This window comes from Hemicordylus capensis, chromosome 3 (assembly GCF_027244095.1).
Source record: "Hemicordylus capensis ecotype Gifberg chromosome 3, rHemCap1.1.pri, whole genome shotgun sequence".
In the NCBI taxonomy this organism is placed as follows: domain Eukaryota; kingdom Metazoa; phylum Chordata; class Lepidosauria; order Squamata; family Cordylidae; genus Hemicordylus; species Hemicordylus capensis.
Window position 1 is genome coordinate 291,938,579 of NC_069659.1, and position 13,904 is coordinate 291,952,482.

At 45.2% G+C, this 13,904-nt stretch overlaps 1 protein-coding gene across 8 annotated transcripts in view; it reads left to right on the forward strand.

The window, feature by feature from the left end:
• The window catches only part of LOC128351338 (nuclear body protein SP140-like protein), a 92,687-nt gene that overhangs the window by 53,680 nt on the left and 25,103 nt on the right, over positions 1-13,904 (forward strand). For 7 of the 8 annotated variants that reach the window (XR_008319717.1, XM_053310815.1, XM_053310814.1 and 4 more), the window contains 5 exons: positions 38-130; positions 577-675; positions 9,438-9,580; positions 10,039-10,086; positions 12,939-12,968. Coding sequence is in view for 7 of the 8 variants with exons in the window: in XM_053310815.1 (XP_053166790.1) it covers positions 38-130; positions 577-675; positions 9,438-9,580; positions 10,039-10,086; positions 12,939-12,968 (413 nt within the window). In the remaining variant the exon portion in view is untranslated. The remainder of the gene's footprint in view (positions 1-37; positions 131-576; positions 676-9,437; positions 9,581-10,038; positions 10,087-12,938; positions 12,969-13,904) is intronic. The other variant, XM_053310817.1, reaches the window with a different exon arrangement.

Sequence of the window (13,904 nt, forward strand, 5' to 3'; positions counted from 1 at the left end):
GCTTGTGTTGCAGTGACCTTTGTGTCATTTTCTTAAGAACGGAAATGTGCTGGTAGAATAAAGAGGAACAGAACCAAAAGGCTTCAAGGACCAGCTGTTACCAGAAGGAGGAGCTCAGGCCTTCTGAAAGGTAAAGAAAGCATTATGCCAGAATGTTAGAAACTATTCCTAATGTGATATTCCTGATACTAGATAAGCTTGAATCTTTTTCTGTGTAGAATGCCCTTTTGCCTGTGCTCTTTGTTCTCTCTATGTGGCTTGTCATTCGTTTCTCAACTTTAATAGTCTTAGACAACAATACAAAACCTGTTCTAGACTTCTAAGAATAGTCTTTAGAGTGGACTAGTGGATTGTCATTCATTAGAATCCTGGTAACATTCAACTGCCTCCCCCCCAGTTCTCAAATTAGAATTTAATCTTACCAGAAGTGAACTGAATAATCTTTAGAGATGACATGAAGTATACAGTCAGTACCATATAATATTGGTAGAATCTGCAGTTTAACATAATTTACTGGAAACCTAAGACTGAAGATTGAATATTTATATTATACTTATATTTCTCTATTTCAACTAGGAAAAAGGGTTCAAAATCCAAATTTCCAGAGCAATACACTGCAAGTATACTGTGGAAAAGATACTGAAGGTGTTTTATATAAGGACAAATTGGCTGCAGGTAACCTATCATTTTGAAGCAATGTAATTAAATCTGTTCAAGGCATTTGATTCCAGGAGTACAGTAAAATATTCTAAAATGATATGTGGTGGGAATGATGTATTCATGTGTTCAGCATGTGGATACTATTTGTAGCTAGGAAGTACATTTACAATATTTATTTCCCATAAGACAATGGAATTTTCAGTACTTTTAATCCCTCTCTATTTGTAAATTTATTTATTTATTTTTACATTTATATGCCGCTCTTCCTCCAAGGAGCCCAGAGGTTCATGGTTATATTTACCTTCGCATCAACCCTGCGAGGTAGGTTAGGATGAGAGATATGTGACTGGTCCAGAGTCACCCAGTGAGTTTGATGGCTGAATGGAGATTGGAACTCAGGTTTCCCTGGTCCTTGTCCTACACTCGAACTACTACACCATGCTGGCTCTCATGCCTGCTTGAGTAGATTCCTTGGTTTTAATGGGTACAACATGTCAGGTAAAGAATAGGAATCATGTCACCTTTTGACATATTTATTTATTTTTATTTATTTAACATATTTCTGTACTGCCCAAACTCACGTCTCTGTGGGGTTTACAACAGAAAGGTTAGTGCCCCCTTGTGAAGGAATGAGGCCCCAAACTCTTCTTTTTTTGTAATTAAGACCTTGTATTGTAATAATAAATAACTAATAATAACCATTTTTTGTTACTGTCCCATAACAAATGGTTCTCTAGGCGGTTTACAACACAACATTAAAACATGAGGTAAAAACACAAATTAAATCATAACAGACAAAAGAAGGGGGGGTGGAAATACAACATCCAATACAAAAGCAATTTTAAAACATTTTTTTTAAAAATCAGTAACAATCAGGTTTAAAAAAAATTAGTTTAAAATTTAAAAGACCTGAGTTAACAAAAGGTTCTTTATCTGGTGTCTAAAAGAACAAAGTGATGAAGCCAGGTGAACCTCACTGGGGAGGCTGTTCCACAAACAGGGTGCAACTACCGAAAAGGCTCTCTCCATAGTAGCCATGCTCCTCACCTTGTTTGGCAGGGGCACCTGCAGGACGGTCTTCAAAGAAGATCTTAAGGTCCAGATTGGGACATATGGGGCAAGGCGCTCTCTCAAGTAACCCAGTCCCAAGCCATTTAGGACTTTAAAGGTTTAAACTAGCACTTTGAATTGTGCCCTGAAGTGGACTGGGAGCCAGTGCAGTTGACAAAGCACTGGCATAATATGCCCCCAACGCCCAGCCCCAGTTAGTAATCTTGCAGTCCAATTTTGTACCAGCTGGAGTTTCCGGACCATTTTCAAAGGCAGCCCCACATACAATGCTTTGCAGTAATCTAAGTGAGAGGTTACCAAAGCATGAGTAACTGCGGCCAAGCTATCTCTGTCCAGGTAAGGTTGCAGTTGGCATATCAGCCAAAGCTGATAAAAGGCACATGGAGCCACAGAGGCCACTTGAGCCTCTAGTGACAGTGCTGGATCAATGAGCACCCCCAGGCTGCAAACCTAGTCCTTCAGATGGAGTGCAACCCCATCTAGAACATGCTGGACATTATTCAGCTGGGCAGAGGAACCACTGACCAATAGTACTTCTGTCTTGTCTGGATAGCATCTCAGCTTAATCGTTCTCATCCAGTCCATTACTGCATCCAGGCACCGATTCAGGACAGTCAGTGCTTCACCTGTGTCTTATGAAAAAGAGATACAGCTGAGTGTCATCTGCATATTGATGACACCTCAGGCCAAATCTCCGGATGCCCTCTCCCAACGGTTTCATGTAGATGTTAAACAGCATAAGGGAAAGAGTGGAACTCTGTGGAACCCCACATAGCATAAATGCCAAGGGGTTGAGCAGTAACCCCCTAGCACCACCTCTTGGAAAGGGGCCTTGCGGTAGGAGAGGAACCACCTCCAAACAGTGCCTCCCACACCCAGTGCGGCTAGCCTCGCCAAAAGGATACCATGGTCAATGGTATCGAAAGCCACTGAGAGATCCAAGAGAATTAACAAGGTTGCACTCCCCCTGTCTCTGTCTGCATAGGTCCTCCCACAGAGTGACCCAAGCAGTTTCTGTTCTAAAGCTGGACCTGAAGCTTGATTGAAAAGGATCTAGATAGTCTGTTTCGTCCAAGGGTCTCTGGAGCTGGTCAGCCACTACATACTCAAGCACCTTTCCCAGGAATGGACTATTAATCAAAGGCCTATAGTTGTTTACATCCTCTGGGTCCAGATTAGGTATCTTTAGGAGTGATCGAAAAGCAGCTTCCTTCAGTGGAGTGGGGACCACTCCTTATCTCAGTGAGGCATATAAAACCTGCTGGACCCAGCTAAAAATTCCCTCCCTACAGGATTTAATAAGCCATGAAGGGCAAGAGTCAAGTGTGATTGCCCAAACTCAACTAAACACCTTATCCACATCCTGGGGCACCAATATTTGAAACTCGTCCAGCAAACCTAGACCACATTTTACTCTGGGCACCTCTCCCAAAGATCCTGTATCAGCTGTAGTGTCCAACTCATGGTGAATACGAGCGTCGTTGCCACAAAGTGCTGTGCAAATGTGTCACAGTGTGCTACCAAGGATTCTAATACAGCCTGCCCAGGGCCAGAGTTCAAGAGGCCCTGCACCACCTGTAAAAGCCCCTCTGGATGACATTGAGAGGATGCAATGGTGGATGAAAAAAAACATTTCTTCCATTCTGTCCACTCTTCTGCCACAGATTAGGCTCGATAATGAGCTCTAACCTGTGTTTGCTCAGACTCACCCCAAGTTTTCCTCCACTTACATTCCAGCTGTGTCTCATTGCTTCATTGCTCTCAGCTCAGGTGTGTACCAAGGTGCTGTACGGGCTCTGCTTTGCGGGAGAGGGTACTTGGGAGCGATTGTGTCAACTGCTCAAGCCATCTCTTCATTCCAGAGAGCAACTAGCACTTCAACCAGAGCGCCTGCTATGCCAGCTGGCAAATCCACCAGAGCCCTCAGGAATCTATTGGAGTCCATCAGTCTTCAGGGATGGAACATTTTTATAGGTTCCCCACCCTTACAGAGCGGTATAAGACTCAGAAGAAAGTGACATAAGGGCATAGAAGACATACTACCCACTTTCAAATCACCAATCTCCTGTCCAGTTGAAAAAACTAGATCCCAATTCATGTGTTCGATAAGCAACAGCCCATGGTTGTCCTTTTGGGACAGCCTCATGGCAGCCATGAAATCCTGAGCTGTCCCAGACAAGGCAGCCTCAGCATGGATGTTGAAGTCAATCCTCAACACCAAATCTAAGACCACTTATGTGAGTTCAGGCAGGGAGAAAGCTGGGCAGCGGGGTGGGCGGTACACCAACAGAATCCCCACTCTGTCCCAAGCACTCAACACCAGGTACAAACACTCTGAACCAGCACTCACTTGGACAGAGGGCCTAGAGCGGAAAATGGAGCATTTATAAATTACAGCGATCCCCCACCCCGGCCCTCCAGCCTATGCTGATGAAGAACTAAATTTCCAGGTAGGCGCAATTGGGAAAGATTAACCTTTCCCAGCTGCTCCACCCAGATCTCTGTAATACAAACCAGGTCAGCCTCTTCCTCCTCCATTAAATCATGGATAATAGAGATCTTATTCTGGACTGATCTGGCATTAAACAGCAGCACCATCAGCCCAAAGGACAAGTTGGTAAAGAAGCCAGGAACCCTCCCATTATGGGAATATCCAGAAGAAGAGATAAGAATAAGATGTTGGACAACTCTACTCCTCCTCTGATGTATGTGAGACCACATGCTATACCTTCCCCTACCCGTAATCACTCTAATTAAAGCACCCCTCGCTTTCCCCAGGTTCACATCCTCCCTCAGGCCAGGGGTGTATCTAGGGGTAGGGCAGGCAGGGCATGTGCCCCGGGCGCCACTTGAAGGGGGGCGCCATTTTGTAAAATTAAAAAATTAAAAATGGCTGCCAAAAACAAAATGGCCACCGTGCATTCTCAAATGGCCTCTGTGAGTTCCTAGGTATTGCCAGGTCTTGCAGAGGCCATTTGAGCATGTGCGGTGGCCATTTTGTTTTCAGTGGCCATTTTTTTTAAAAAAAAAAGATTATTTTAAAAGATGGCCACTGCACATGCTCAAATGGTACCTGCGAGGCCCTAGAGGCCAGCTGGGTCAGGGGGAACCTTTGCAAAAAAAAAACCCTAGCCTTTAGGAAGCCCCCCAAAGGGGCTACAGGTAAAAATAAAATAAATAATAATAATATAAGACACTGTACACATATTCAGATTGGCACTATGTACAGAGAATCAGGGCTTGTGAATACTGAGCTGAAGCTTATGAGCTAGGATTGTATTCATTTGCTCTTAATTTGCTTCTTGTGATAAGTGAGTTAAATGTGATGTCTTAATAATATGGCTATTAATGGTGAGTTTGTCTTTGAATCAGTGTGAAATCCTTAATATTAAGGCCCACTGGGAGTTTCTTGCTCTCTTTCTCTCATTTTAACTGTCTTTCTGAAAGACTAGAATATATTCCAAGCAGTGACACAGTTTACTCTGCATATCCTTTAATTATTTTCAGAGTACCTGGGAAAAGTCAAATTTTAAAACTTATGTAATAGTGATGCTACAATGCCTAGTAGGGAATTAGACAGGCACTTCTGTTTAGTTTTCCAAGTACACCTCCACATAGTATTTGAGTATTTCATGAGCCCCAGCATACTGAAATTTGTAATTTTCCAGTATTTTTTGGTCTGGCTAAGTCCACTGATAAATAGTTTTTGAAATATTAAAAGATTAATGAGCCTGACTTGTATTTTTCAGCTGAGATTATGGTAAAGTTATCTGAAAGATGGGTGTCAGATGCTTGGACAGGGGGGGCGCAATTTCAGTGTTTGCCCTAGGCGCTATTTTCCCTAGATATGCCTCTGTCTCAGGCACATAATTAAAACAACTAAAAATTATTCCCAGCCAGCAGAGTAGAGTCCTTGTGGTTCTCAAATGGGCGACCCCCTTTGGTGGCAACCCTGCCAGTGGCTAGCTCACCGCCCAAGGCAGCATGCTCTTTTTACTGCCAGCCCAGGAAATGATGCAAGGCCCAGCAGAAACTGCTGAGTCAGCACTCCTGAGTGGGAGGGCCCAGAGTGCTGCCACCAACAGGAGGCTACAGCAAGGTTGCTCCCAGAGAGAGAGAGAGAGAGAGAGAGCCTCAGGGAGACTGGGGTTCAGCTGCTGGCACTTCCTACAGGTAAGGATGTGCACAGAACCGCGGCAGGAGGCTCGAAGGTGGTGGAGGTTGAAGGAGGCTTGAAGGCGGTAAGGGTGCACTTACCCCTCCTGCCACTTCCCCCCCCACCTCCATCCGTTTCTTAATGCCCATCAGGGCGGCAGCGTACCTCCCTGCCACCCCTTTGCCCTCGACTTCTGGATATGACCGGAAGTTGCCGACACGCCTGCGCTGTGAAAAGTGCCTTGGTAGTCTTTGTGTTAAGAAAGCTGACAGGGCCAAAGGTCCATGGCTCTGCCCAGCAGTTTCATTTGGGAGGGAAAGGGAGGTTTGATTTCATTGGTTCTATCTTTTTAAATAGAAGGAACTTAAGTTACGCTGATTGGATTGTTTAAAAAATGGTTAAGGAAAATTGTGTATAAAAGGAGGCAGTCAGAGTTGGTTGCAGAGTCAAGGCAGTCAAGAAATTACATGCTGGAGAGCTGAAGGAGCTGAGTCCAGTCCAAGGGAAGGAGCTCAAACCTACCTTTTCCTCCAAAAGGAGTTTTAATGAGTGAGCACCATCTTGTCTATAGATGGTGGATCAAACTAAAATGCCCTTGTTTGGGATGCCCTAGGCCCCTCTCTCATGGACTGTAAATTTGGTCTCACGATCAGTGAGACTCACCTGAATGGGGTTAGTGGGGAGAGTGGGCTTAGCCTGCTCTCCCCGCATACGAGCATGCAGGCAGCCCTGAGCGGCCGCCCACACAACTGCCGCCTCCATCACCGAACCGGTAGGGGCTGTCGGGATAGGGGGCCACACAGCCCCCGGAAGTTCCAGGATGCCCGGGGTGAGTGTGTGGGACATCCTGGAGAGACCCCCAGGGCCGGGAGGCTTGTTTCAGCCTCCCAGCGGGGGTCTCCTTGTGTGGTGCCACAGTGCGGAGCCATGCCACAGCAATACACAATCAGAAAGACGAGGTTAACGGAGCGCTCGCTCCTTTAACCTCAGCTAAGGGGAGGGGTACTTTGGGAGGTTTGCTGCCAGGAGCCGTGTGGCTCCTGTGGTAGCAGACAATCGGCAAAAAGTGGGCTATTTATTTATTTATTTAACTTATATACCACCCAAACTTTAGTCTTTGGGAGGTTAACAATGACAGAAAAACAATTAAAACAAATATAAAAGGTTAAAACAGTTTAAAAACTTAAAAGAGCATAAAATTCAAACCTACAAATTTAAAAAGCTGAAAAAGCTTGGGTGAAGAGATGGGTCTTCAGATCTTTTTAAAAAATAGTCAGAGATGGGGAGGATCGTATCTCAGCAGGGAACGCGTTCCACAATCCTGGGGCAGCAATCGAGAAGGCCCGTCTCCATGTGGCCACGAGACGAGCTGGCGGTAACTGGAGTCCGATGTCCTCAAGTGACCTGAATGGGCGGTGGGGCACATAATGAAGAAGAAATACCCAGGGCCTAAGCAATTTAGGGCTTTATAAGTTATAACTAGCACTTTATTCTGCCCAGAAACCTCTTGGCAGCCAGTGTAGCTCCATCAACAAGAGAGTAATGTGGTCTCTCCGAGATGACCCGGAGACCAACCTGGCTGCCGCATTCTCAACCAACTGAAGTTTCCGGACTACATACAAAGGCAGCCCCACATAGAGCGCATTACAGAAGTCAAGTCTGGAGGTTACCAACAAATGTACCACTGTTTTGAGGTCACTGATCTCGAGAAACAGTTGCAGCTGGCGTATCAGCCAAAGCTGATAGAAAGCACCCCTGGCCACCGCCTGAACCTGAGAAACCAGGGAGAGGTGTGGATCCAGAAGTACTCCCAGACTGTGAACCTGTTCCTTTTGGGGAAGTGTGACCCCGTCTAGAAGAGGTAGGTCAACAAAGTCTCTGGAGTTCCGACCCCACACAATAAGTATCTCTGTCTTATCTGGATTCAGATTCAGTTTATTCTCCCTCATCCAGCCCATTACTGCTTCCAGGCAGGTGTTCAGGGAAGATATGCCATCTCCTGAAGAAGTTGACATGGAGAAGTAGATCTGGGTGTCATCAGCATACTGGTAACATCCAGCTCCAAATCCCCTGATGATCTCTCCTAGCAGTTTCATGTAGATGCTAAAAAGCATTGGAAAAAGTACGGAGCCTTGAGGGACACCATACTTAAGCTCAGATTTTGAAGAGCAACAATCTCCAATCAACACCATCTGGAATCTGTCCGAGAGGTAGGAGCAGAACCACTGTAAAACAGTGCCTCCCACCCCCAACAACCTCAGACGTTCCAGAAGGATACTATGGTCGATAATATCGAAAGCCGCCGAGAGGTCCAAAAGGACCAACAGAGTCACACTTCCTCCGTCAATTCCCAACTGAAGATCATCCATCAGACCGACCAAGGCAATCTCTACCCCGTAACCCGTCCCGAAGCCAGTTTGAAATGGGTCTAGATAATCAGTTTCCTCCAAGACCGCTGGATCCTGGCTGGGCTCCCTTAGCCTGCTTTTTGCCGATCGTGAGAATCTCCTCAATCGGTTTCACCCAAACCAGGTCCTCCCCATCCCATGGTTGCTAGTAGCTGGTGGCTAGTAAATGTGAAGACCCTCTCTCAGGTGGTCTTTGACACTGCTCAGTGACAACCCAGAAGTGTATCATGCAGTTCCATTATGTGAAGGATCCAGCCCTGTGGTGTCGCCAGGTGCCTGGGAGTGTCCCTAAGCATGCTGCTGAGAAAGCAGAGTCAAGGTGGGGCCAAAAAAAGTAGGGGAGAATGTTGATGACACAGAAGAGGGGAAAGGCTTGAAGGTGGAGACGGGGGGGAACTGGGGAAGCTGAGGCGATGAGTATCTGCTGGTCTTGAGATGGGCCAGGTTCACGCAAGATGGGAGCCTGCCTCCTCCTGAGACTTGCATCGGTTGCCAGTTGCTATTTAAAGAGGATGATGATGATGATGGAGGAGGAGGAGGAGGACACAGCGGGATAGAACGCTTGATGGTGTGGCAGGGGAAGAATTGGCTTGAGGAGGAGGGAAAAGGAGCAGAGATGGGGCTAGAAAGATGAAGGAACCTTCTCACTCCAAACAGATGTCCTCCCCAGTGCTGAGATCTTAGGAACATAGGAAACTGCCATATACTGAGTCAGACCATTGGTCTATCTAGCTCAGTATTGTCTTCACAGACTGGCAGCAGCTTCTCCAAGGCTGCAGACAGGAATCCCTCTCAGCCCTATCCTGGAGAAGCTAAGGACGGAACTTGAAACCTTCTACTCTTCCCAGAGCGGCTTCATCCCCTGAGGGGCATATCTTGCAGTGCTCACACATCAAGTCTCCCATTCATATGCAACCAGGGCAGACCCTGCTTAGCTATGGGTACAAGTCATGCTTGCTCCCACAAGACCAGCTCTCCTCTCTTCAGTGCTCTTACATGTAGTCTCCCATTCATATGCAACCAGGGTAGTTCCTTCTTAGCAAAGAGGACAAGTCATGCTACCACAAGACCAGCTCCTTTCAGTGAACTTTGCTGAATGATATGCATATGTAGTGTTGATGTCACTTCCCTGTATATTACAGGAATTTCACGAAAAAGTATCATGGGTCCTGATGGAAAGTGGTTCACACCAGAAGAATTTGAGGTTCAAGGAGGCCGTGGAACTTGGAAATGTTGGAAAAAAAGCATTCGGTGTAGTCGGGGTACTTTAGAATCTCTAATAAGGGTATGCAGTTCACTTGTAACGCCTGTAATGTTAATCTGTTATTTTATATATCTGATACCCAAATAATTTAAAATGATAAAAGCAAAGAACTTTGGGCAAATGTGAGAGTGCATTGTGTGCAGTCTGCTGGATCCTTCACCACAGCTGAACAGCATAATTGTTGCATGAAAAAACTATCATCTAGACAGGCCCTAATGCTATATAGAACTGAGTAGACAAATGTAGCTTACATATGTGCCAATTAAAGACAAGTTAGGTATTCCATGGAGCAAAGATGTATTTAAAAGATGCATAGCAATAAAAAGGGGTATATGTGGTTGTAGCATGAACCGTATCTTTAGTGAGGAGCCAGTGATAGGTCTAGGTTTTTCTGGAATTAATTCCCTAAGTTAAGATAGTATTCTGGGATTCTGTTTAGTGCCTCAGAGTAACTTTAATCAATGTGATGTTTATTTCAGAATGGAGAGCTACCTAATCCACCAAGAAAACCCCGTAAGAAAAAAAAGGTAAGAATTCCTTATTTATCAGATTGGTGTGTTATCTGCAAACCACATAACTTGACAAATGTACATATATTCATTTATTTCCTTATATTTATATGCCAGTTTGTTCCTAGGGCTGTGACACTGTTACTGTATGTACATTCTTTATAATTTATAATTCTTTATAATTTTATATTTTTTAAAAAGATGGATTCTTAACTGATTGAGAATCTGTGTATTTCAGCGAAGAAAAGCCACAAGTAAGGTACCTGTCTTAAATGGGTTCTAAACTGCATGGTTGTGTTATTATTAGAGGGACATGGGTTTTGAGATTGAATATATATTTGAAGAATTTTGGTAGTTGTAGAACTTCTTCAAAAACACCAATAACTCAGGTACCGATTATTAGAAAAGTCTCCAATTCCTTTAACAGAGCCAGCGTGGTGTAGTGGTTAGAGTGCTGGACTGGGACCGGGGAGACCTGAGTTCAAATCCCCATTCAGCCATGAGACTTGCTGGGTGATTCTGAGCCAGTCACGTCTCTCTCAGCCTAACCTACTTCACAGGGTTGTTGTAAGGAGAAACTTAAGTGTGTAGTACACCGCTCTGGGCTCCTTGGAGTAAGGGCGGGATATAAAATGAAATAAATAAATAAACATTAAAAATTCTTTAATTTCAGCCAGTTTTTGGCTTCCAGTTCTGTCTTTGTTCTGGAAACAGAACCCATTTTAGGTGACTTTGTTTGTGGAGATATGCTTAGAACATATCATCAGGAGAAACTGTACTGATGCCAGGCTAACTGGGCAAAAAGACACCTTTCAGAGTGGTGGTTCCCTTATATTTAGCAGGAGCTTTCCAGATAGCAGGCTTTACTGCATGTTTACTGTGAGTTCAGGGCAGATCGGATACTCTGATGATGAAAAAGTGGATTTTTTTACCCTGGACATAAATCAGGCTAAGCTCCAATACCAAGGGAAAAACCTGAATTGTGTATGGAGTGCTCTCTGATATATCGCACTGACTTCAGGGTAAATCTGGCCGATATGTGAGCTCACACCTACCCTCCCAAAGTAAAGTTGCCGTAAAGTCGCCATCTGGGAAAGCTCCTGTGGGGGAAACAACTTTCCTCCAATTCAACCCAGCAGTGTGGCTTGTCTCTTCAGCAGTACAAACAGCTGCTGTGGGAAGTTGTGGGGTTCTCCCACACACATGCATGTAGCTTTGTTGGACCACAGTCATAAAGACTGTTCACACAAGCAGCCCTACCTGGATTGGATAGGGCTGTTTGTGTGAAACACTGGGATGGAGGTTGATCCTGGTGCTGCCTGCCTGGGCTGCTTCAGGCAGCCCGAGCTCATAGAGAAATTTCCCAATGCACTGTGCTTCTTGTGTGATCATTGTGTGATTTCTGGAGGCTGGGCTGCATTTACCTCTTCTCCAGAATGCCATGCCGCTTGCCGCAGTGGCAACTCTGTGCGTGGTGCAACAAACTGCTCCAGGAGATTGTGTGGGGAAGATAGGTACTTTCCCACCAGCCCTCCCTAGCCACCAGGGATTTTGGTTGTGTGCATGGCCTTATAGTGTGCTAAATTATACTGGTTTTGTGAAATGTGGAAGAACTGTCACTCTGATAGAGTTAATTAGTGTGTGTTTATGCTCCCCCTTTGACTCTCTCTAAACTAATACAGGAGAACCTTGTTAATCGTGGATCCAGTGGTTGAGTAATGGACACCCAACCTTGGTATATGTATGTGGGGGAAGAGGTTAAATTCACATATCTGCGGATTAGTGGTGGCTGGTTCCCGGCCACCATTTTTAAAGGAAAACATGTTAAAAATTCATGGTTTTCCGCCAAAAAATGGCGGCATGGAGACTCATTGCCTGACTGCTGAGGACCCAGAAAGCATGGTAGGCCACATTCCCCTGAGTTTCTAGGGCCATTTAATCTGGTTTTTTGCCTTTTCTGCGGCCATTGGGAACCGAATCCCCCTTTCTCCATTGCCTCAGTGACTCTGTATCTGCTGTTTTGTTATCTGTGCTAGGGGAACTGGGGAACCAAACCACCTGTACAAGGATGTCTCCAGGTTTCAGGGGCCCTTGACAAGCGACTCTCCATGGGCCACCTCTTATATGGGCAGGCCTGAGAGCGTGACTCTATTATCATTACGCAAAAGCTGTGGGCACAGTGCTCAGAGATCCACAGTGGGCCTTTTTGAAGGCCTCAGATGCTCTGCAGCTGCCCAGCTGTGCTGACCCCCTGATGCTAGCCTTGGCCCTAAAGAGGAATAGGATGTACTACTAGTGCAGGCAGCTGATTTGTACAAGAATAAACATAGAAACTGACTGTTAAAAATACTTTTATTTGCTTTATTTAACTTTTTGTAATTTTAAATTTTGTTCTTGATGTGGTTTCGGGGGGCTCAGAAGCCACCTCCTTGTTGCGCTATGGGGTGGGATGTTGGGGACCACAGCCCCCCATTTACTATGTTTTAAAAAGCACTGAAACAATGGCCTTCTTCCCCTGTAGCTTCATAGGGAATGTTATAGGACAGTGGTCCTTCACATCCTACCCATCCCCCCCATGCCTGCTCCGCCTCAGGGAGCACAATCCACATGTGACTCGTGTCACATTCTCTTACTCTCATGCACTCTACCCTCTGCCCCCTGCAATGCTCAGCACCGTTTACCCCTTTTATAGGAACACTGTGTTTCCTTCTCACTGGGCCAAGTGTACCAAGAGATACTGATAAGCCCACAGTAATGCAGCACATCCTTCAGAGATGTAGGGAGAAGTACTGGATGTGTACCTCTTGCAAAATCAGGGAACTTTCCTCATTCTTTTATTTATTTCCTTTTCTTTCCCCATTCTTATCTAGTACCCATTCTGCAACTCCCAGCAGTCAGATGTAAGTAGAACAGCTATTGATCTACCTGTTCTAGATGGGGTCACACTTCCCCAAAAGGAACAGGTTCGCAGTCTGGGAGTACTTCTGGATCCACATCTCTCCTTGATTTCTCAGGTTGAGGTGGTGGCCAGAGGTGCTTTCTTTCAGCTTCGGCTGATATGCCAGCTGCACCCGTTTCTCGAGATCAATGACCTCTAAACAATGGTACATTTGTTGGTAACCTCCAGACTTGACTTTTGTAATGTGCTCTACGTGGGGCTGCCTTTGTACGTAGTCCGGAAACTCGAGTTGGTTCAGAATGCGGCAGCCAGGTTGGTCTCTGGGTCATCTCGGAGAGACCACATTACTCCTCCGCTGATGGAGCTTCACTGGCTGCCAGTAGGTTCCCATGCAAAACACAAAGTGCTAGTTATGACTTATAAAGCCCTAAATGGCTTAGGCCCACTAAGAGAGCGTCTTCTTCACTATGAGCCCCACCGCCCATTGAGGTCATCTGAGGAGGTCTGTCTCCAGGTACCATCAACTCGTCTCGTGGCTACACAAAGACGGGTCTTCTTGGTCGCTGCTCCTAAATTATGGAATGCACTCCACGCTGAGATATGATCCTCCCCATCTCTGGCAATTTTCAAAAAACACCTGAAAACCCATCTTCTTACCCAAGCTTTCCCAGCTTTTAAAAACTCTCTGTTTTTAATTTTATGGCTGTTTTTAAATTGTTGCATTGTTTTAACTTTTATATGTGTTGTAAATGTTTTCATGTTAACCGCCCAGAGACTAAAGTATGGGCGGTAGAGAAGTTCAATAAATAAATAAATATAAATATATTGTTGGTTTAGGTGACATTAACATAACTAGTTTTCAAAGAAACCAATTCATCAAAGATGTCACATGTAAATTGGGATACAGGAATGTGTTCTTTAGAAAACAGTTCTGTGC